Source organism: Protopterus annectens, chromosome 2.part0 (genome assembly GCF_019279795.1).
Source record: "Protopterus annectens isolate FY-2018-M chromosome 2.part0, PAN1.0, whole genome shotgun sequence".
Lineage (NCBI taxonomy): Eukaryota > Metazoa > Chordata > Ceratodontiformes > Protopteridae > Protopterus > Protopterus annectens.
In genome coordinates, this window is record NC_056728.1 from 1845856397 (window position 1) to 1845882006 (window position 25610).

Consider the following 25610-nt stretch of genomic DNA (forward strand, 5'->3'; position numbering starts at 1 on the left):
TACATTAAAGCTAGCCCAACTGGTAGTGAAATGAACTATTCACAGACCACACAATGTGCCACCAGCCACACACTTACAGCAGTAGACTGGCCTGATTTGAACATTACACCTTTGCAGGTATAGAATATGAATGCCATGCAATGTTACACCAGCATCACCACATATGTCTACTGTAACACTGTCACATTGCACTTTATGGAGAATTACAGCATCATTGTGTGCTGAGGAGAATATTTTGGAAGGAGTGTAGGGCATAGATGTGGAGTCGCATCCCTGTGTAAATTTGTCCAAAAGTGATAGTTGTATGTATTGACACGCACAATGCCTGCTGTCAGATTAGAACACCTATATGTGTAGGTATAGTAGCTTGCATACACAGTAGTTAAGGGTACTGCCACAGCACAGGATTGTCTTGTGTACTATCAGAGTACATGTTATACAGGATTGCATTATCATCGTATGCTACAAGATGTTTAGAAGAGGGTTTAACATAGCTGGGGACGCACATATCATTTGAAAATTGTCACCAGAGAGATTATTGAATGCACACACAGTTGACTGCAGTGACAGCAGAACCCCTACTTAACTACTTACAGAGCACAGTACTTAACACAAGCACCACAGCACAAGTCTGGCTTTTATAGTGTTGGAATATACTTTATAGCAAAAAAAAAAAGATGGTAATAGCAGTGTCCCACATGCTGGCGTAAAATGGTCTCTTGAATGTCAAACAAGTGAACACACACACACACACACACACACACACACACACACACACACACACACACACACACACACACACACACACACACACACACACACACACACACCAGTTGACTTCAGTGAGAACAGAATCCCTACCTATCTAAATATATCGACTAGAGACCTTAGTATTTAACACAAGTGCCACAGCACACTTGAATAGTGTAGGACATCAGCAGAGCCTGGTGAGGAAAAGATGCTAAGGGCAGTGTCCAACATGCTGATGTGAAATGCTCTCTAATGACAAGCAAGTATACAAACACACACACACACACACACACACACACATACACACACACACCAGTTGAGTACAGTGAGATTAGAACCCATACCTAAGTATACAGTCTAGAGACATCAGTACTTAATACAAGCACCACTGCACAAGTCTGACTTATACAAGGCAGCAAGACAATTTATAGTGGATGACATCATCATCGGATGTTTGAGGGAAATTATTGGGAGGCCTGAATGAAATGGATGTGTAGCCATGTACAACTGCCAAAATTCTGGTACTCCATGGGATTGCAATGATGACCGTAGGATACACAGTTATGCCCTTCTGATTAGACAGACACACACACAATCACCAGTTGACTGCAATGAGCTTAGTACCCCTACCTAACTATACAGACTAGAAAGCTCAGTACTTAATGCAAATGGGATGACATAAGCCTGACTTTTTACAAGGCTGCAGGACAACTTATAGCGGATGACATCATCACTGAATGTTTGAGAGAAAATGTTGGGAGGCCTGAATAAAATGGATAGCTAGCCATGGATAGCTATCCACGTACAACAGTCAAGATAGTGAAGATTTGTATGTTACCAGATTGATTTGTGCACAAAGTGTAGCATTTGCTGTTGTGTTTTCAATGTGCAAGTATATTTTAAATAGACAGCTTCACAAACTATATGTAAACAGATGTCCACATTACTGAAAGTATTAAAATATTAGAATGCGTATTGTCAGTATAAAGATCTCCATGGTAAATAATAAAACATTTTTATTTACTTCTGTAGTGCAGTTGATATATTTGAGAACAAGTACTGAAAGACCAAGTTTCAAGTGCATGGGTGCAGGTAACACATGACAACCATGTAAATACGTGTCCTTTCCTTAAAAAGTTCCTTCCCTTTGTTTGTGTTTTTATGTGTACTTTCAAGGGATGAAGACTAAATGGACAGTAAACCTAAGTAATGCATGCTATTGTGCACTTTCCATAGCACACCACCAAGCAGCTGGTTTACGCAATCGATGGCAGAGTATATGCACAGGCGAGATACACAGGTCTATTACTTTGCTTACCTCCGTGCAAACACATTAAGCACAGAGACATGGCAGTCAGCAGTTTGTATAGCACTGAGTGTAAGGAACACAACTGCTGCCTAGATGACTATGTGGTAGCAGCTGTAAATGCCCTGCAGATTTCTTTTGGAGCCTAGATCATGTACATTTCAAATCCAGGTATATCTAATAGTTTTAAATGTGCATTTATAATGCAATGAAATAATTCTTTATTCTACCTTCACTGTGTGTTACCTTAGCACAGCATTGTGCAGAGGTAATCACACCTAATGGTTAACCTAACTGAATATTATTGTAGTTTGAAGACCACCCAAGGCCAGAGAACACAATTATTCTTACAGAAACATATTAGTCTGTATACCCTCACTCGCATAAATAATTCATACTTGTTGATCCTGCTAAAGCTGTTTTCTCAAGATGATGTTGTGAAGCATGGCCCAGATGGTGAGGACTTCATCACATGTACTGGTCTTGTACTGCAGGGCTCCCCCAGATGTACCTAGGCACTGGAACCACATCTTAAGCAGCCCAAACGCACACTCTATGATATTTCTTGTTTGAGCATGTGTCTCATTACAGTATTCTTCAGTTGGAGTGTGAATTTCTGATGGGCATCATCAGCCATGGTTCCAGTGCATACCCAGCATCCCCTACTAAATGACCCTGTATGATATCTCCCCCCTAGTAAACATATCATACAGCTGGGAGTTGTGCCAGATATGCGAGTCGTGGTAACTGCCTGGATTTCCAGCACCAGCACACACATTCAGGATGATTCCCTTAGCGTTATGCATGATTTGGCAGTTAATGGAGTGGAAACCCTTTTTATTAATGTACATCCTTCCCTGCTCCCCTGGTGGTGTTTATCTCTGTATGAGTACAGTCTATGGAACCCAGTATTTCAGCATAGTGTGCTACAGGGTAGAACTCCTGCATATTTGTGGCCTTGTCCTCAGTTGTACAGGGAAAATATATGTAGTCATTGGCATGTTGGAGCATGGCATTCAGGAATTGATGGAGGCTCCTGGATGCAGATGCCTGTGACACCCCCAGCATGTCCCCTGTTGGTTGCTGAAAGATTCCTGTAGCTAAATGTCTAAGTGCTACACATACCTTTGTCTCCACCTGCACTGGTTCCCCTCTGTTTGCTCTTGGTCTGAGTTGAGGATGACAGAGGTTGCAGAGTTCCTGTAGCGTGTCTCTAGCCACTCTATAGCACTTTATAATTTCCACCTAATGCAAATTATGAAAAGTTAAACAGGATCTAAACATCCTTCTCCTTCTTGGCTGTAGTCTATTAGCAGCAGCAGCAGTATATTCTTCAGCCTGTTGCACATACACATGAATTAAAGCAACAGCAGCCCCTAATATAGTTTCTGTGTACATAAGTTTCTGTGGCTGTATTCCAATAGGTTTTGGAATTTGTAGGGAAAACCTCTACTGAGTCTGTATGGTTGCTTTATATATATTATTGAATAGCTCCTCCCTCTTGGATTGGTTGATTAGCATACAATTCAGTTGCTTATGTTGTAATTAGCATGCCATAATGTTTTTCGTGTTTATGTATCTCTACACGCTGCATACAGCGGCTTACTGAAAACAAATCAGAGCTCTACCATGATGCGCACATGGCTTTAGCACACACAAGCTTTACTGAATCCACACCATTACAGTGAAAGTCATCCCCACAGTGTATGTAACAACAGTAGCTTTGTGTTTTTTCCTTGCTATTGATTATCAATTAGTGAACAAAACATGGAATATATGAATAAATGATCATCTGTAATGCAAGAGTCACCAAAAGGACAACGCAACATATTAAAACAAATTTTGGTAAGTAACAGGTAGAGCACAGTGTATTTATTGTACTTAACAAAGAAGCATACCATTTGGCAGACATCACCCCCTGCCCCCTTCCATGCCTACCCTGGTACTGATAAGTGACATCTGAAACACGGGCTTCAGTACACGCCACCAGGCTGAACAACATAACTTAAACTTTTAATACAGTTACCTTAAATGGACAGACTTTAAGTGGGATAGAATTTTGTAACCCTCTATTTAAATAAAGGCCTACGTACGGATATATCTGTTCAGTAAATATTTCTTTTTTAAATATGTAAATACAACTCTTGTCTATTGCATTATAAAATGACACTGTTCCTTTTTCATAGTCCACTGAGACTGTAATTACTTGAGGTACTTTCTGTATATTTAGTGAAGTCCATCTTGATGTACAGGCCCAGTACCCTTGTTCCCCTTTCAGTGCTATCACCCAATATCCATACTTTGGATTCAGATATATACACCTCTTCCTGTTGACTGATGCAGAGGCCACACCTATAGCCCATTCTCTCTTCTCTCCGACATCAATATTCCAGCTGTGTTTTCCAGAAAGGAACCCTTCAGAGCCCATGACACTTAAGCAGGTGTCAAATCTCTCCTTGTTGTCAGGCAGCTGTTGTATTCTTGTGTCAAGCCTGACACTGCTGAAATCCTTAGAGACTGAAAGCCGAGCATGTGCTGTGTTGGGATCCAAGGTAATTGGAACTAAAGGCAAGCAGAGAATAGTAGAATTATTAATTTTAAAGTATTTGATGGCAGTGACAGAAACAGCATCTTGAAAAAAAAAACAGCAAAATGCTCATGAACCTGAAAATGTCTGAAACATATTTAAACTTCTAGTTATACAAAGACTCAGTGACTTATCTCATTGCTAATATTTGCCCTACGTCATCCAGCAGTGAATTTGCAAGTCATATCACCTCCTTCCTGATAAATTTCTCAACTGATTTCAGAATTTAAGACTACAAAATTGTTGCTTCAACCAGGACGTGCAGCACTAGATTACCTCCCAAATTTCATTCTGAACAGCAGTGTCCTTTGACTACCCATCCACATCGCCTCTCTTTTTTTCCTTATCAAACACTATAATGAACACTAATAAAGTCTGATGTATGGATAGTTTCTACTTAGAATCTGAAAAAAAAATCCCTAGTGAGGTGATGACAGGTGCTTTATCAATTAAACCCTAAAGTAAATATTTCTTAATAGAGTACATGCATTTATTTGCTTGTTTGAGTGGCAAGGTTTTAAGTTTGACTGCCAGCATTCTTGAATGCAGGACAAAGCCAGACAAGATTGCCTTTGCTTCTAGAAGCTTGAATTCTGCTACAAGTCACATGATGCTGATTGAAGCAGTGCCTTGCATAGTGGTGTAAATAGGAAGGATAACATTCCCAGCAGAAAGCACAGACTGACTACTGCACAGTAATTTGAAAATTGCAGATCAGGTATTCAGGAGGGATATCAAATCAGCAAAACACTTCCAAAAGGGGTCATCAAAGTAGTGGATGGTCCATAGCAACAGCAGTGCTACAGAAACTCCCAGCTAATCAAAAGGTGCTTCAACAAAGTATTAGTTTAAGGGTGTGCACACTTATACAACCAGCTTATTGTACGTTTTTTATTTTTTATATTTTTCCCCTAACAGATTTGTTTTTCAATTGAACTGTACAGGTTATAGGCCACATTAAAGGTGGGAAAGTTTTGAAATGATTTATTGTGGTCTCATTTTTTTATATCACAAAAACCTGGCATTTTAACAGGGGTGTGTACACTTTTTAAATCCACTGTAACTTATTTCCATACCTGGCTTGGCTGCATATCTTTTCTATAGTACTTACACATACTATTTTGAGACACTGCTATGTTTCTTCAACTCCACCTATTTCCACTTCTTCTGGAGGTGGTAGAGCCCTGAGTATGTCCTTGAACTCTTGTGTTTTCTCTCTAGTCAACTTCCAGGCCCTCTGTTATTTTAAGGGTTTGCAAGATGTGTTTTTTAACACCTTTATTAAATTATCACTTAAGACATAGGCAAACATACATTAACAGAAAAGAAAACAAACCATATTAACATTTTTTCCATTTACATACATTACACACCACATATTTTTCATTCTTTGAAACTATCATTGGTCCAACATTCCATAAATTGCTGAATTCTGAATTATTGCCTTCTCTCAAACCTTACTCCTCCCCTTTCTGAACATTATTATGCATGTACTGTTCCCACCATTTCCATTTAACTCTATGTAATTTGCTCCTTTCATTTTCTAAAGATTTCTCTTCCAGTTCTTTTACCTCATTATATTATAATATTCAATACTTCAAAGAGAGTTGGTTTAAACTTTGATTTCCATTTTCTAGTAATTGCTTTTTGGCACTTCAAAGAATTAAAATGAATGCCTTGCCATGTCTAGGCAATTCAGATCCTGAGTCCCAGCTCAAACACATTATTTCCTTTGCCACACACATTTGCTCACTCAGTATTTCTGATTGAGTAGTTTGTAGGGAATTTTTAAAATCTGCCTACTCATTACAATCCCAAAACATATGTCCCCAGTTGCCTTCTTCTTCCCCCATCACACCTCTACCTTTGCTATCTACCTGAGAAAAAAATCTCTGAAGTCTGCTTGGGGTATAAAAAATATCTATTCTAACACTTCCAAGCAAAAATCCTAAATCTTCTGGACTTTGTTGCATACTTGGGAGCCACACATATGTCCTCCCATTGTTCCTGTGTAAATTGCTTTTCCAATCTGTCTTACCGATCTTTCTAACATCCTCTGCTTGATTCTTGTAGTTATCATGTAATACTTTTATGCCCTACTAATTATCCCTTTTTAAACAGCAGGTTCTGTTCTATATTTGCCTAAAAATTCTAACAGTACAGGCCTTTCACTTAAGATCCCCCTATCCCTTTCTCTTTACCTATCCCTCTAGTTATTTGCTCCTAATACCTTGGTTCCTTTGTCAGTAAATTCTCCAGAAAATGTTCAGCCCCCTCTTGCCTACTTTCTGTACCATTACTTGCAGTCAACCCTTTTGGCCAAATCTCCTTACTCCATTCTTGTGTTGGCTTAGTTCTTAGAATACTTCCTGCTACTTTATGAATACAATATTCTGTATGGTTGCTTTTCTTCATTTTAAGGACTGCATCCAAAATCCAACTCTCTCTTTATTTCTTTAACTCCCCCCACCACTTTATCATCATCCCTTTCCATTTGAATTATAATCTTTATGTAGTTCTAAAATAATCCTATACCACCTTTTTCTATTGGAAGGATCAATCTGTCCCACTTAACTCTCACCCTTTTCCCCTCCAAGATAAATTCCTTCAACTCTTTTATTACTGTGCACAAATTCTCCTCTTTTTAATAAAAAAAATATGCCTAACTCATAAATAAAACTAAAGGGACTAACACATTTTCACTGCTTGTATCTTACATTCAAAGTCCATAAACAACAGCTTCAGATTTCTCAGTTTTTGTATTATCTTTTGTTTAGTCTCTTCCTACGCATCCTTAACTGCCATAAACAAAACCTTTATTTATTTATTTTTATTTTTTATTTTACATTTGTTGACCGGGATAGTCTAACTGGATATATGTCCATTTTCAGTAGAGTCCCGGGGAGATAAGCTCCAAGAGATTACTACACTAAAAACATTCTGGTAACTAGTTGTTATACAGATAAACACTACAAATTTCAACAGTTCAGAAGTTTGCACAGTTTATACAAAATCTTGTTTCAAGCATTAATAAAATATTTTAGATTTTATATACAAAAGGCTTTACTAGTAACTAGTTGTTATACAGATACATACTTCAGGTTTCAACAGCTCAAAAATTGTCACAGTTTATACAAATCTTGTTGCAAGTCTTATGTAAGATATTTTAGACTATATATACAGAAGACTTGAACTAGGTATGTTAAATTATCTCTATTAGTATAAGATATATCTTTGTCAAGGATAGGCATTGATAGAGAAAGACACAGACAGAGCAGGTATTAGGTCTGTAGAGAGGGTAAAAGAGAATAGTCTGAATTTGTACAGGGGCATAACCAATGGGTTTTAAGATAGAGTTAGATTGTGCTTAAAAAGTGTAATAGAAGACAGTGATGTAAGTTTATGAGGGAGTTGGTTCCAATATTTTCCAACTGCATTAGAGAACAGAGCATCATCTGCCATGTTGTTAGATTTACATGTTGATACAGGTAGTTTATTAGATGACTGTAAATTCTTAATGTTTTCACATTGGGTAATGAGGTTAGACAGTATTGGGGTATTGGTAGGTTGGAACAGGGTCTTGTGTACAATGATGAGTTGGTTAAAATGAATCTGATTCTGAAGCTCTAACCAACCTAACTGTTTCAGGTTATAGCAGTGATGGGTCCTGAAGGGGGAAGCAATAGCAAATCTTGCAATGTTATTGTATGAGCTTGCTAGCTTATTAAGGTTAGTTTTTGACAAGTTAGTATATATTGTAGAAGCATAGAGAAGTGTGGAGATAAGGTGGGAATGGGCAATAGTGGTTCTGGCTAGTGGGGAGAGAAAGGGTTTAATCCTATAAAGGGAGCCTAGTTTCCTGTTGACAGTTGTTATGGTATTGTTGATGTGAGTTTCAAAGTTCAGGTTGTTATCAATGGTTACCCCTCGAAGTTTAGTTGTTGGATCAGGAGATATGAGTATACCATTATTGGATAAGACTGAAAAATTCAATGGGAGTGACTTACGGGTAGGAGTGAAGAGGATGAGTTTAGTTTTTTGGGGGTTCAGGAGGAGGCAGCATTGTAGAAACCAATTTTCTGTTATATTAAACATTTTCTGAGTTAGAGTCTGCAGTTGGGATTAAGATTTAGCTGAGTAGATTATTGTCAAATCATCTGTGTATTGTATTCAGTTAGCTGGAGGAATAGCTAGGTTAAGGTCATTGATAAATAATGAGAATAGGAGGGGGCCCAATATGGAGCCCTGAGGAACACCTAGGGTAACAGGGAGATGGGATGATCGGTTGTTGTCCCATAGCACTATTGCCTATTGTCCAGGTAGGGCTGGAACTATTTTATAGTCATTGTATCCAGAGAAAAGGATTTTAGTATATTAATAAGTAGATGGTGATCGACCATGTTGAATGCTTTTGAAAGGTTGATGAAAAGTGCTGAAGAGAGAAGATTATTATTACGCTTATTATTGATGCAGTCAGAGAGGGATAGGAGAGCAGTTGTACTGTGGAAAGGCCTGAAGCCATGTTGACATTTGGCCAGTAAGGTGTTCTGAAGTAGATGGTCTAGTAACTGTCTATGGATGCACTTTTACATTATTTTAGCTAAGGGGGAGAGTAGTGCTATAGGACGATAGTTAGAATATTCTATAGAGTTTCCACCCTTGTGTAGGGGGATAATGTGGGAGATTTTCCAGATGGCGGGAATAGTGCTTTCATGTATGGTTCTATTTATCAACAGTGATACAGGATATGCTATGGTTCTGGCTGCCTTTTGCAGACATTCAGCAGGTAGCTGGTCAGCTGAGGGTGTAGTAGGTTTTAGCTTGTGTAAAAGGTTGCAGATGAGGGAAGTTGGGACAGGTTGCAGGTTTAGTGCTGGAAGAGAGTTAGTAGTAAAGGTTGGAAGGGTAGAGCTATCGGCTGTTAGTTGATTGGCAAGTGTTTGAATGGTTTCTGTGAAGAAGGTATTAAAAGCGTTTGCAGTTTGCTTTAGATTGTTGGGATTTGCTCCTATAGGGGGTGGTGTTGTGGACTGGCCTGGTCGAAGTAGTCTGTTTATGCTAGCCCAGAATTTTTGTGGATTGTTTTGGTTGGTCTGTTGGAGGTGGCAGTAAAAGTTTTTTTTATCTTGCTTTTATAGCTTTTTTTTCTCATTTCTTTTTTGCCTGAATTGTTGTTGGTCTGTGGGGTTTTTAGTTGTTCTCCATAGTGCCCAAACTTTATTTCTATGTTGAATTTTTTGCTTGGTTTCCCTTGTAAGCAGTGGAGCGGGTTTAGATTTAATTTTGATGGAATGTTTTGGTGCATGGTGGTCAAGGATTGTTAAGAAGTTTGAGTTAAAGTAGTTTACTGCTTTGTCAAGTGGGAGGTATTTTATGGGTGACCAATCACATGCTTTTAGTTCAGCTTGGAAGTTATCAGGGTTAAAACTTCTGTTGCTTCTTATTGTTCTATATAAGGCTGGATTGTGTGAGCTAGACCTTTGCCTGATTATGCAAGTGAGAATATGGTCACTTACATCGTCAGGGGGGTACCTACATTGTAGAGTTGTTGGTGATTATTCATAAGAATCCAGTCCAGGAAAGATTCTTTATTGTTGGGTTTATTAATTGTGGTTGGGGAGATGAGAGAGGAGAGGACATAAAGGTTAATATGGGAAGTTGGTGTTTCAGTAGAGCAGTCTTTCCAGTCTATATTAAAGTCGCCAAGAATTATTGTCTCTTGGGGAATTTTTGAGGAGAGCTCAGCAAGGATACCTTCCAGAGTGCTAGTGTTATTACCAGGGGGCAAGTAAAAACATATTATGTTTAGGGATTTACTGGGATTAAGCTGAAATTTAGTGCTAATGATTTCTGCATTGTTTTCTAAAGGGGAACTAAAATCTAGTATTGATATTTGTAGCCCTTCTTTATAAAGAATAGCAGCTCCCCCTCCCTTTTTTGCTTTGCGGTCTTGTCTTAAGATGTTGTACCCAGGTGGAATGATTTCAACATCTTGTGTAGTGGGTTTTAGCCATGTTTCTGTTAAACAAAGTATGTCAAAGGAATGAACATCTAGTAGAGCATGTAAGTTGGCTATTTTATTATTTATGCTGTGAATATTGAGGTGGGCTATATAGAGTGAGTTGGGAGATTTAGATGGGATATTACGGGAAGAGGGAACATGAATTTGTGGTTTTGTAGTTGCTTTATGTCCTGGACCTGGGTTAGGATGGATGTCTCCATCTAGTAAGGAAAGGTATAATAGTTTCTATAACTATAGGTATAATAGTCTTATAAGCCTTGTGCTGAAACACAGGTTGTCCCCCTATCAACAACCTAGCAAGATAAAATAAATCCCTACTGAACTGAAAAGAATACCCAACCTGTAAGCCTTACGTGGACTACCTAGACGTGCTTCGCTCAGCCTCACAGTGTAGGTGATAACCTACAGTTTTAGAAGTTTAACTATATTCCACAAAATAAGGCATAAGGTTCAGTTCCAAAATAAGGCCAGAACACCAGTTCCAGGAAAGGCTTGGAACTGGTGTCATGGCCTTATTTTGGAATTGAACCTTATGCCTTATTTTGTGGAATTATTACCTTTGGACTTTGTGGATTTAAGTTTAACTATATAATAGTTACACTACTGAACAGCCATCTCCAGGTATCCCAGTAGGATCATTACTTCTAGATATCACCCCCCTCCCCCAGAAAGGTATTAAAAAGAAATTAACCTTTTAATCATAAAAGTAGATAACCTAGATAGCTTAATCTACTGTCATTTAATACTCCTACTTCAGGACTCATTAATAATACCTACTCCCCTATACACCTAGACCTAAGGACACCATTTGCATGTTTTAAGAAAAGTAGTTACAGAAAGTGCCACGTACCTACCCAAAGCCTTATAGACCACAGTCTCACTGTATAACTGATTACCGCTCAGCTCTCCACCCACTATGCAACTCCTTAGTTGCACTCTGGAATCCTCTTCCAGCTAATAGATCAGACCCATCCATCTAGGCAGCTTGTATTTCCCCTCCCCCCTCCACTGCCCAGGTACTTCTGTGCCGCCCACCCCCTCCCCTCCCTATTATTTAAGCCAAACCTATAAATACAGGTTAGGACTTGTGGCACCATTTTTAAATCCCTTCTTCCTAGCAGACCAACCCCTCTGTCCTCCGTGTGGTGTGCGGTCCGTAAGTGTGCATTTTTGTACTGCTGTGTTTTATTGTGTGTATTTATTTTGATTTGATAGACTTTCTGATAGCCGAGAAGGCTTAATCTTATTATATCTGTGATAACTTTGTTACGGTAAATGCTATATTACCCAGGCTCGGAGCATGTTCTTCCATGTGGTGTGTATTTTGCATTGAGGGTACCTATTGTATTCTCTGTATTACCAGAGCTGTTTTTATTACACTGAAAGCTTCTAGTACGATTGACCAGCTGTTCAAGCGCTGATTTTATTTAGTATAGCGTCACTCGCTGAGGTCCAAACCAGTTGCGCATCTATCTTGTGCTCTGGGAAACGGATATGTAAAACTCTTAATGAGTTATAGAGGGAGCTTTCCTCCGTAGCAGCAATTCTACTTGCTATCTAGTGAACTAACTGTAACTTACTGTAAATTCACTTACAGCCTACTTTAAATGTGCTCAGGCACAGAGCGCTGATACTATCACCTATTTCAGCCACAAGTAATTGTAACTTACTGTAAATTCGCTTACAGCCTACTTTAAATGTGCTCAGGCACAGAGCGCTGACTTCATCACCTGTTTCAGCCACCAGATACTTTTCCCAAGCACAAAAACACGGATTTTTGCTATCTGGGCTATATTTTTCTTGACCTGCTTGCTGCAACTGGGACACACAATTAACGGACACTGTGTTCTGTAGAGCTTATCATATTATGTCTGTTGTGAAACGTACTTGCTGACATTTCTGTGTAGTTTTAGCCTGTACAAATAATCTAGCTATTAGAAATTACACTAGCCTTCCTTACCTCATGTAAGTTCCTGTTGATGTTTATCAAATCTAGTTGTTTTAGAAAGATATTCTATGTATTATGACTCCAAATAAAGCTATTATTAGAAATTACACTAGCCTTCCTTACCTCATGTAAGTTCCTGTTGATGTTTATCAAATCTAGTTGTTTTAGAAAATTGTATAGGCTGATATTCTGTGTTTTATGCACTACAGTCCACAGGAAATGTTCTAGCTGAGTATAGCATTTACATTGCTGTGAAAGTTGTACCAACTGTTAACCTGCTTAGTTTTTTTCATCTTTATCTAAGCTTCTATAGTAAGTACGAATTACTGGAAGAAGGCTGTAGGGGGCTAATGCTTTTTTATGTGCCTCACAATTAGGTTTTCAGGGGTCTATATGATGCTTTCCTGTGTCTAAACTGTACTGCTTCTGACACTCCACTCGGCCACTGACTTGCACTCCTCCCCACCATTTCACCTCCCACTCCCACAAAGACTTTAACCTAGTTGCCATTATATATATATTTCTCTCTGTCTCTTTTTCAGCTTATAAGCCTTGTGCTGAGATGCAGGTTGTCCCCCTATCAACAACCTAGCAAGATAATAGAAATCCCTACTGAATTGAAAAGAATACCCAACCTGTCAACCTTACGTGGACTACCTAGATGTGCTTCGCTCAGCCTCACAGTGTAGGTGATAACCTACAGTTTTAGAAGTTTAACTATATAATAGTGAGTGCTTTTGGTAAACCTATTTGTAAGGGCCAGCACACCTGCGGACCTACCCGAGGCCGTCTATCCCTTTTTTACTTTTCCGCCTTACCTCTAACTAGCTTAGTGAATTAGTGTAATTCCCTATATAGGCCACAAGAGGGTAGCAGAACATAAGGCATGAAAAGCTGTACTTCTACTTCTAGCTGAACTCCACCAGCTCTACTGAACAGCCATCTCCAGTTATCCCAGTTGGATCATTACTTCTAGATATCACCCCCCTCCCCCAGAAAGGTATTAAAAAGGAATCAACCTTTTAGTCATAAAAGTAGATAACCTAGATAGCTTAATCTACTGTCATTTAATACTCCTGCTTCAGGACTCATTAATAATACCTACTCCCCTATACACCTAGACCTAAGGACACCCTTTGCATGTTTTAAGAAAAGTAGTTACAGAAAGTGCCATGTACCTACCCAAAGCCGTACAGACCACAGTTTCACTGAAGAACTGATTACCTCTCAGCTTCTCTCAGCTCTGTTCGCCCAGCAGGCTCACTCCGCTCCCCTACCCTACCCCCAATTCACACCCACCCCCAAGGGCCCTAAACTTATACTTCCTTAACCACATCCTATCTTCCAGCCTTCCAATCCTATGCTTCAACCAATCTATATAATTTAACCACACCCCACCTATCTACCTTTCTCCTTACCCCCTACATCTGGTACCTCCTCTTAAAATACTTAATATTATTTCATTCCTTTTATCACTTCTTCCTCTCAAAGGACTCTACAAAACCCATACATCTTTTGTCTTACCCTACCCAGGTCCTGCTGTAGCAGTATAAGGTAACCCTAACAATATGTCTTCAACAACAAAACCTATCCTAACCAAATTAATACTCTTAGCTACTCTCATACCTGTCCTCACCTCTGCCTATCTCCTTACCTCCATTGAAAAATTGAATTATTACCACTTCAACTACTCTCCTAAACAAACAGCTAGTCAAAATTATACCCTTACCCATTTTCAAATAAATACCACATCCACACCCTGCTACCTGCTAGCCAAGTACCATCGACTCACTCATATCAAATTCAATAACACAACTGTAAGGAAGCTGAAATATCTAGCCAGCTTCATTAACTAGCCAGTTTCTGGCCTAAAACCCCCCACCTTAAAAGACGGTGACATCCACCCTAACCCAGGCCCAACAGATGTCCCCACATTAACAACTCCTTGTACCACTCCCTCCACCCTAACAACCCAAACCTGTCTCTCTAATTCCTTACTTATAGGTCATCTCAATATCCACAGTATAAATAACAAAACTGCCCATCTCCATGCCCTCCTTGATATACATTCCTTTGATATCTTCTGTCTCACAGAAACCTGGTTAAAACCTGGAACTAAAGACAACAAAATAATCCCCCCAGGTTACAATAAATTGAGACTCGACCACATAAAATGTAGGGGAGGGGGAGTAGCACTACTGTTTAAATCCATGCAACAGATCTCCTCTATATCTTATAACCCACCTCAAGATAGTAAGGCTGAAGTCCTTATCTCCTGACTTCAACTTAGCCTTAGCAAAGCCCTATACATCATCTGCATCTACTTACCTCCTGGTAATAATAGTACTACAATAGAAAACATTCTAAGCTGGGTATCTACTACTTACCCACAAGAAACTATTATACTAGGAGACTTTAATACTGACTGGAAATGTGTAAACACAGATAATCCTTCACATATTAATCTTCATGGCTTTAGTCAAACAATTACCACCACCACTAGACTTAACAAAACTAACAGCAAAGAGAGTATCTTAGATACTTATTAATAAACAACAACAGATTTACAAGGTAGGAACTCTACCAGATGACTTAAGTGATCATATGTTAACTTACATTATAATACAAAATAATGACATCCCTAACACCCCCACTTATAGGATCTCATGAACCAACAAACACTTTTACCCTGTAGCATTCCAAAATGAACTTAATGCCTGTAACTTGAACCCACTAAAAACTCTCCCTCTTGAGGAGGCTGTTAAATATTTCAACTCTAAATTCTTAACTATCCTTGATAAGCATGCACCTAAACAGTCTATCAGAATGAAGTCCAAACTGACTCCCTGGCTTTTAAAAGAAAGTAGACAACAGATATTGCTTAGGAATAAATCTTGGGCCAAGTGGAGAGCATCCAAAAATATCTCTGAGCAACAAACATTTAGACAGTTGAGAAATATTACAAAAAAGCACTACTCACTGACAAAAGAAAACTACTATTGTAAACTACAGCAATCTTACAATAACAATCCACAAAAGTTCTGGTCTAGCTTAAATAGACTCCTACACCCAGGACACTCTAGCACACCACCCCCTCTAGGGGCTGACAACAATACCTCCCATCAAACTGCCAATGCCTTTAATACCTTCTTCACAGACACCATAAAATCTCTAGCCTGTCAACTTTCCACAAACAACTCTAATCTCCCTACCGCTTTACCTAATACTCTCCCAACATTCCAAATACAACCCATCGCTACCTCGTACATCCAAAAACGTATCCAAAAACTTAAGCTGTGTACCTCTTCTGCTGACCAAATACCATCTGAATACCTGTAAAAAGCAGCTAAAGCAGTTGCTTATCCTGTATCCATCCTTATAAACAGAACCATAAATGAAGGAACCATCCCTGATATCTGGAAAATCTCCCACATTATCCCCTTACATAAAGGCGGCAACTCCAATGATTAGTCCAACTACAGGTCTATAGCTCTCTTATCACCCTTAGCAAAAGTTATGGAAAAATGCAGTCACCATCAACTAATAAACCACTTAACCCAACATAATATACTAGCTAACTGTCAGCATGGCTTCAGGCCATTTCATAGTACCACCACAGCTCTCCTATCTTTCACAGACTCCATCAATAAAAAATATAATATCAACATTCTCTCATCAGCACTCTTTATTGATCTGTCAAAAGCCTTTGACATGGTCAACCACCCCCTGCTCCTAAAAACTCTTGATTCCCTTTCTCTAGACACCAAGGCTGTTCTCTGGTTCAAGTCCTACCTTACCAATAGGCAACAAGCAGTCCTCTGGGCGAATAAACTATCTTCCCACCTGCCAGTCTCCCTCGGAGTCCCTCAGGGCTCCATTCTAGGTCCACTTCTATTCTCTTTATTCATCAACGACCTTCACTTAGCAATCCCTCAAGCTACCTGCATACAATATGCAGATGATTCCACGCTCATATGTTCTGCCAACTCCACATCTGAACTACAATCTCTAACCCAGACAGTATTTAACGCAATCGAGTCTTGGTTCTTGAAATGCTGCCTCCTTTTGAATGCCAAAAAAACCAAGCTCTTACTCTTCACACCTAACAGTAAGTCCCCCCCTATAAATTTCTCTATCAAATCGAATAATGGCACCCTTATAACCCCCGACTCTACTACCAAACTGTTAGGAATCTTAATTGACAATAACCTTACCTTTGATAACCATATAAATAACACTATAAAAACCGTAAATAGAAAATTGGGCTCCCTATATAGAAAAAAACTCTTCTTAACACCAACAGCCAGAACTACAATTGCCCACTCCCATCTAATCTCTACTCTTCTTTATGCTTCCCCCATATATACTAACCTAAAGAAAAATAATCTCACTAAACTACCCAACTCCTATAGCAATATTGCCGGGTTTGCCACTGGGAACCCATTTAGAACTCACCACTGTCTGAATCTATAGCAGCTAGACTGGCTTGAATGAAAAAAACATTTTGATACTTTCCCAGCTTACCATTGTCCATAGGATAGTCTACCAACCTAACAACACACCGATACTTTATAACCTTATTATCCCCTATACAAACCTCAATTCCTTACGCTCTTCCAGTAAACTACTGACTAGCATTAGCAAGTCTAATAATTTGTCAGGTGACTCCTTGTTTTCTAATACACTGGAAAATATTTGAACCTGTTGCCATCAGATCTAACTGTACTTCCCTCCTTCCTGCTCTTTAAACAAAGGCTCAAGCAACATCTTAAAACACTCTGGTTATGCCCTTGCTGTTACCCTGACTAATCTTCTGCTTTCTCTATTGCCTTATTCTCTATACTGCCTCCCTTCACCAATTAATACTGCTTACCCCTTGGGTAGTAGTAACTGTCTTAAATTATTGTTACAACTAGGAGATGAATTCAACTTTGAACATACTGTAAACAACCTCACATATCTTAATGTAAGAGTGCCTTATTCCTTTTTAGGTTTTGTGTTTCACAAATAGCATAAATCTCTTTAGCTAAGACTCTCTGATTATTTCAACATAATTTTCTTTTATATTTGTGTATGTAATTCTTTCTGTATGTTGTGTTGCTCAAATAGTACACATTTTTAGCTAATGCTCTCTGATTATTTTTATCAACATTTTATTTTATATTTGTGCATTATAATCTTTTTGAATGTTACTGTGAAGCTTTTCTCCCTGGACCTCTGCTGAAAATGGAAATATATCCAGTTGGACTAGCCCAGTTAACAAATGTAAAATAAATAAATAAATAACTAATAGTTTGTTTGAGGGATTGTGGAGGTTATAGTAATGGTGGAGAGGTTTTCTGGGTTTTAGAAAGTTGTATTTGATATGGGTCAGTCTGCAATATTTTGCAGGTAAATAGCTAGGTAGAGATGTTATATTTATGTGTTCTGGGGAGTTAGTAAGAGGTATAATACTTGTTTGCTGATTAGGGAAATTTAGCTGTAAATGTTTTGACTGTTCATAAGAGGTTAGCAAGTAGGCTGCTGTTAGAGAAGGTAAGAGTATAACAAAGATTAGGAGCTTTAGCTGCATTTGGGAAGTTAGTGTTTGCATTGTGACTAAAAAGCTTTACACGTGTTATTTGGAGGGGAAGAGTTATACCAGGATGGTTAGAGAGAGGTGTGTATAGTATGTTAATAAGGTGACTGTTGTGATTGGTTAGGAGAGGAGAGGGTGTGGTTTGGATGTATAAGTTTAGGAGTACTGGGGTGGGTGGGAATTGGGAGTAGGGTAGGGGAGTGGAGTTTGCCCGCAGGGCGAACAGAGTGGGTAGACTCAAGTGAAGGAAACAGCTGAGAAAATCAATCTGTGAGAAGCTGACTACAGAGGTAATTTAAGAGTGGGTAGAAGGGATGTAAAGCAGGGGTAAGTTGGATATACTTGCCAGGAAAGTAAGTAGTAGTGAAATGTGGCAGTAACTGAGCAATTCTATAGACAGGAGTAATGGGAGGAATTAAGCTATAGGACAGAAGGTAACAAGCTGGGTAAATACAGGAGCCAAGATTAGTGTGCCACTTAGTGGGTAAAAAGGTTATTACAGCACAAGGTAGTAATAGAGAATAGCAGGTAAGGATTTATGAAAGGAGAGTTGAAGAGGCTTTACATAGGAGAGAAAGGTAGAAGATGAAATGGGTCACCACAAAGGAGAAACAGAGCAATTTCTGAGTGGAAGGGAGGAGTATGGCTGCTGGGTGTCCTGACTAAGTAGCATAGCTATAGTCAGAGGAATGTAATAAATAATACTACACTTTACTGCTAGGTGAGGGGAACACGTACTTTCTTATTTCCTTTGGCACAAATTCTTGAATCAATAGAGAGTTTTGTGTTGGGTCCTTGTTCACCAGGGAGAATAGGTTCTGAGGACCAAAGATCCTTGTTCACCAGGGAGAATAGGTTCTGAGGTCCAAAGAGGTAAAGGCAAGTTGGAGAGCTGAGTTTCTTATTTCCTTTGGCACAGGGTTCTACATTAAATAGACACAAATTCTCTTTTTAATCCATACTTCTAAATATGCCATCTTATCATGTCATCATACACATGGGTATTGCTGAACCATTTTGTGTGTGGGTACCATAATTTACAGTTGAAGCCTTTGTTTCATTTTCATTAATTATATATCCTGAAAGACTTGAAACTGTCTCAAAATGTTCTACACCACTGAGATGCTTCCTTTTTTGAATTTACCAGGTACAAAATAATATCATCTTCAAATAAAGTAAACTTATCTTGATTATCATACCAATTATGTCCTTACATTTCTGAGTCTCTTGTTTTCTTTGCTGTAATTCTTAATATAAAGCAAATAACAAAAGGGAAAGAGGACACCGCTGCCTGCTTCCTCTGTTCAAACACAACTTATCAGAGCAAAACCCTCCCACTTTAATTCTTGACTCTGATCCTTCATATATCCTCCTAATTAATGTTATTATCATATCAGGGAATACAAAAACTTCCATTGCCCTACTCATAAGATCCCAGATTTCTCTCTTGAATGCTTTCTCTGCATCAAGACCCACAAACAACAGAGGCATTTTCTTACATTCTGTATCCCTCTAGATTATCATTGCTTTATAAATGTGTCAAGATGTTTGCCTCTCCTCTACAAAACCACACTGATCCATATCTATCAATTCTGGCAACACCTCTGCCACTCTTTTAGCTAGTGTAGACATACATATTTTATAATAATGGTTTAAAATTGAAATTGGTCTATATTAATCTGGGTCTGATGGGTTTTTACTGTCTTTAGGTAATGCAGCCACCACAGCTTTCTTCCAATATGTCTGTGCTTCCCCTCCTTTTAAAATGCTGTTAAGAAAAATATTCCAGATCTTTATCACTTTCTTCCCTCCTAAATTTCAAACTTCCACAGGAATACCTTATGTTCTTGCAGACTTTCCTGAAAACTGAGTATACGTCACCATTTCTGTGTCATTTCCTCCTAACTTAACTGTGAGCTGTTGAGTCTCAACTACCTCTAACCTTGGCATAATTATTCTTCCATAAATATTTCCATTTATGCTCTTGATTTCCACATTTCTCTGCTTCATATGCATGTTCATAAAATTTATGAACAGATCTCTTATACCTCTACAGGGTCTCCAGTTACTTTTCTTGTTATAGGCTCCCTAAATTTGGTGACAACCCTTTCTACTTTCTGTTGTCTAAGTCATTGTGCTAAACGTTTTTGGGCTGTGATGTTATTAAGACAAGTGGCCTGCTTAACAGCAATCTTTCTAAACTGATGCATATTATCCAAACACCCTCTTATTTTCTCTTTAGTACTCTGCATTTGCTCTTCCTGTTCTGTAAGATTCCCCTTATTCTGTAGTACTTTAACCTTTATCAGTCCCTGTAAGTAATTCTTATTACTTCTTAACAGTATCTATTTCTGTTTTATTTCTACCTGTTTTTAAAATGGATTTTCATTTTATCCCACTCTCTGGCTATAACTTCTAAAGAAATTTCTATCTTACCTAATAACTCTTGAATAATTTCCACTACCCGTTCCTTAAATGCATCTTTTTTTAAAATGTAGGTGGGAAAGCATCACTGTCTCATTTTTACTTCATTACCAGGCATTTTTTTCTTGTTTTTATTGATGCTTGATGTGAAATTGTTAATGGATGTGTGTCAAAGCATTCAATTAAATGCCCATGTACCTGTAAAATATAATTTCTATCTAGTCTAGCCCAGCTATTTTGCCTTGGGGAATAATATGTAAATTATGCCAGAATTCCTGCTACTGAATTCACATCTTCCATACCAAATATTTTCATATATTTCTTCAGAAGTTTACCCTCTTTTATTATATTTTTCTTTCTATGTGTCCCTGACACATCCTCACTATTGCAAATAAAGTTTCAGTCCCACCTATGAGTAAAACTCCCTGCTGAAAGCAGATTATTTTTCCCAAAATTTTCTTAAGCTCCTTAATAGTAGTTTTGGAGAAATATAAATACATGCCAGCATAATCCTCCTCCCTGCCCAATAGCCCCTTACAAACATAAATCTACCATTGGGTTCCTATTACTTTGTCGAACTTCAACAAGTATGAACACTATATGGTCGAAACCATATAGTCGAACTTGCTGAAGTTCGAACACAGAAAATAAATAAATAAATAAAAGATGCAACAGTAAACTAACTGTTGCAAGCAGGGGGGCAAGCCCCCATGCACCCCCACACCCCCCACTCTTTAAATATACCAACTCCGAGACCGCACTATAGTGCGGAAAGGGAATATTTCCCTTTACTGCACTGTAGTGCGATCTCGGAGTTGGTACATTTAAAGAGTGGGGGTTAGTTTACTGTTGCATCTTTTATTTTTCATTTTTTGCCATGTTCAAAGTTTTGAAATGTCGAACAGACAAGTTCGATATTGTCGTTTTCGAAGTTTCAAAACTTTGATCACGTAATAGGAACCCGTCTACCATTATTGTCTTTTTTTCCCTATTCTATCACTTTCAGAGCCCCTCTAGCAATGAGTATAATTAATCCCCATTTCCCTTGTCTTTGATAGTCTGCTGGATATTCATCCTGAAATACTTTCTTTGTCAAATTCACATGCTTATTTCTTTCCAAATGTGTCTCCTGCAGTACTGCTATTCCCACTCTGCAATTCTAAATATAATTCATTCCTCTTTCCCTTTTACCTATACCCATATGGCCATTTATATTACAAAGTAATATGGACAAGGTAACAATTATAATAAATAGCTACTGTTTTCACCTATTATACATAACAGTTTTTAATGTATCTTTCCAACTTTTGTGTTATATGTGCATACTAATGTTTTGGTGGCTAATCTTTTACACAGTGGTTGCTTCTATTTCCATTTGAACTTATGTCATATTTTTAAGACTTTTTTATTTTAATGAAAACTCTCTCTCTCAAAAAAAAAACATTTTCAGAATATCCCCATCCCATATTAACTTAGAACACATACACAACATTATGTACATCTTCAGAAAATGAAGTTCTGCATCAGGAAATGCCTTTGATCCTCCTGGCAAAAAAATATTCTGAAGACAGCAGGATACAGCAGCTTGACTCTCACATCTACCTCTTGATATTCCCTGATTGTTGGAATAAAATTGCTTCTTTTCTACCTGATGTGCATTGAATAGCCATTTTCCATAAACACTCTACTGTCTCCAATTTAATACTTTCCCTTCTGCCACAGTTTTGTCAGGATCAGTTCTTTTTGTTGGTATGAGTGCATCTTTACTACTTCATGTCTTGGCTGGTTTCTCATGATGTGCCCTTTCAAGTAACAAATCCTGGTGTCAAGTACCAGCCCTGTTCTTATTTGTGCTTTCATAAAATTAGTACAGTTGGCTCCTTCCAGTTTCTCAGGTACAGCAGAAAATCTCAAGTACTTTGTCTTCTAACTCCACCATTTTTTGAAAAAGCTCTTCTTGAGAAGTCAGCTATGTCTTTTTTTCACCCTGTGAGTTTTGCATTTTTTTAGTTCATCTAAATAGCTAGTTAAAGCTTTTTCTATTTTTCCTGCCTTTTATTTCAGTTGATATACTACTTCAGTGTTTCATTTAATTTAATCACCTCTGAGTATATCTGATTTATGTCTTCCTCTAAATTACTGGAAGCCATCAATACGAAAGCTGAAATTTGGACTGGCTTTTGCTGAACAGCTACATGATTCTTCCCAGCTAGTGTTTTCTCTTCACCTTTTATAGGAAGTCCCCAGCTACCAAAAAACTTGGGAGGTCCTCAAGGAAGAATATTCCGGAGCACTGCAGAGCCAAAGGCTGCCCTCCCTCTGGATATCAGATCTAGTTTATAATGTGAAATAAAGGTATGAGAAGAAGCCCAAGTAGCCGCAGAACAGATGTCATCCAAGGGAACTCTTGACCAATACGCGGCAGAGGTAGCCATAGAACGGGTAGAGTGAGCATGAACCCCCAAGGGCTCCGGCCGACCAGAAATTTTGTACATAAGCAAGATGCAGTGGGATATCCATCTAGCTAGAGTCACCTTCATTACTGGTTTACCCAAGGATGGCTTAGCAAACGAAATGAAGAGCTGCTCCAACTTGCGAGAGGCAGCCGTCCTGTGCGAGTAAAAGCGCAATTGTCTATGCACATCTAATGAATGCAGTCTGTACTCCCCTTTGTTCTGATAGTTAGGGAAGAAAACAGGCAAATTAATGGATTGGTTGATATTAGCCTTGGAAGCCACTTTAGGTAAGAAGGAAGGATTAGTCCTGAAAGATACTCTGTCCTTATGGAAGACCAGATACGGGGGTTTAGTACAAAGGGCCTGAAGTTCGGATACCCTTCTAGCTGAGGTAATAGCAATTAAGAAGGCAGTTTTCCAAGACAAGAACTTTAAGTCAACAGAAGCTGCAGGTTCAAAAGGTGGACCAGTTAGAGCCTGAAGAACAAGAAGTTATGTACTCACCATAACGTTTGATGTATGTAGTCCATCTCGCCTCACATTCTTACCTGTGTGTTCAGAGCCGAATATCGGATCAGACTTGGCCGACTTTTCTAGCTCGAAGTCTTTTATTGACTGGGCTAAGCAGGTATCCCATGGTGCACTGCTCCATATCCCCAGATCTAGTTTGCTGTGAAAACTCATTCGTACCCCATGCATACATAACATCCAGGTAAAAGAATAAGCCAAGTAAGGGAACTCTGCAGATGAACAACCTAACCTCCAAATCCTCCAGGAAGGGGGAAGGTGGGAGGGTAAGTAAGAATGTGAGGCGAGATGGAATACATACATCGAACGTTATGGTGAGTACATAACTTCTTGATGTCATGTAGTCCTATCTCGCCTACATTCTTACCCGTGGGACAGCATCCCTAGCACCTACATCCTGGGTGGCTCACAGGAAAATACTCCTGAGAACTGTGGAGCCAAAGGACGACCTGCCCCTAGAAACCACATCCAATTTGTAATGAGAAACAAATGTGTGAGGAGAAGCCCAAGTAGCTGCAGCACATATATCATCCATTGACACTCTGGCTTGATAGGCTATAGATGTAGAAACAGCCCTAGTAGAGTGAGCCTTGACCGGAAATGGCAGATCTTTTCCTCCTGCGTGGTAGATGAAAGAGATACAACTAGATATCCATCTGGATAGGGTGACCCTTGGAGACCGGGGACCCCATTCTGTTTTCCAAAAAGGAAACAAAAAGTTGATCAGACTTCCGGATATCTTTTGTTCAGTGCAGATAGAAGCGTAATTATCTGTGTACATCCAACTGATGAAATCTAAATTCTGCCTTGTTCGAAAAGTGAGGAAAGAACACAGGCAACTCAATGGATCGATTAAGATTAGACACGGAAGCCACTTTAGGAAGGAACGAAGAGTTTGGTCTAAGAGAGACCCTGTCCTTATGGAAGATTAAGTATGGAGGTTTGATGGAGAGGGCTTGAATTTCTGAAACTCGCCTTGCTGAAGTGATTGCTGTTAAGAAGGCTGTTTTCCAGGTCAAGAATTTCAATTCACAGGTAGCTGCAGGCTCGAAAGGTGGTAAAGTAAGGGCTTGTAGAACATAATTGAGATCCCAGGGCATGATTGGTTCGGAAACCGGGGGACGGAGCAACAGAGTACCCTTCAGGAAAGCCTTGCATAGTCTATGAGCCATGAGACTAGGCTCATTAGCGACATGAAAATTAGAGATCGCTGCCAATTGAACTTTGATGGTAGCTGATACAGAACCCTGATGGAAAAGCATAGACAAAAACTTCAAGACTGAAGCGATAGGAGCTGTGTAAGGATCAATGCCTCGGGTATGCGCCCAGATAGAAAACCTCTTCCATTTACTAGAATAAATCTTTCTAGTAGATGGCTTATGAGAGGACGATAATATATGAACCACTTCTGGTGAGAATTTATGAAGCCTAACTAATGATGGAAGTGGAGTAGCCAGGCTGTCAACGGGAGGGTCATCAGGGAGGGGTGGAACTGTCCCGACATGTGTGTGTCAGTAAGTCTGGTTGAGGGTCCAGAATCCAAGGAGTGTCCACAATATATTGCTGAAGAAAGGGGAACCAGACTTGGCGAGGCCAGTGCGGAGCAATCAGAATCATTCTGCTTCCCAAGGATTGCACTTTCTGAATCACCTTTGATAGCAAAGGAAATGGAGGGAAAGCATAAAGCAGACTGGAGGGCCAATCGTGAACCAGAGCGTCCCTGGGTGACTCCCCCTGTGGGGGGATCAGCGTGAAGTAGCTGCTGCATTTTGCATTGAGGGGGGGCTGCAAAAAGGTCGCAGCAAGGCTGACCCCATCTGCTGAAGATTTGCTCTGCAACCAGGTGTTTTAGGGACCACTTGTAAGGCATCAGAATAGCTTTGCTTAGCCTGTCCGCAATCATGTTGGACTTCCCCGGAATGTGCGTTGCCACCAGAAACCGTTGGGAAGTTACTGCCCACTGCCACACACGCATGGCCTCTCTGCACAGAGGGTAAGACCTGGTTCCCCC

At 39.2% G+C, this 25610-nt stretch overlaps 1 protein-coding gene across 1 annotated transcript in view; it reads right to left on the reverse strand.

Annotated features, from left to right (window-relative positions):
* Positions 1–3913: 3913 nt before the first annotated feature.
* Positions 3914–25610, reverse strand: part of LOC122793659 (zinc-binding protein A33-like) — a 273061-nt gene continuing 251364 nt past the window's right edge. The window contains exon 6 of the mRNA XM_044061883.1: positions 3914–4618. Coding sequence (XP_043917818.1) covers positions 4062–4618 — 557 coding nt within the window. The 3' untranslated portion in view covers positions 3914–4061. The remainder of the gene's footprint in view (positions 4619–25610) is intronic.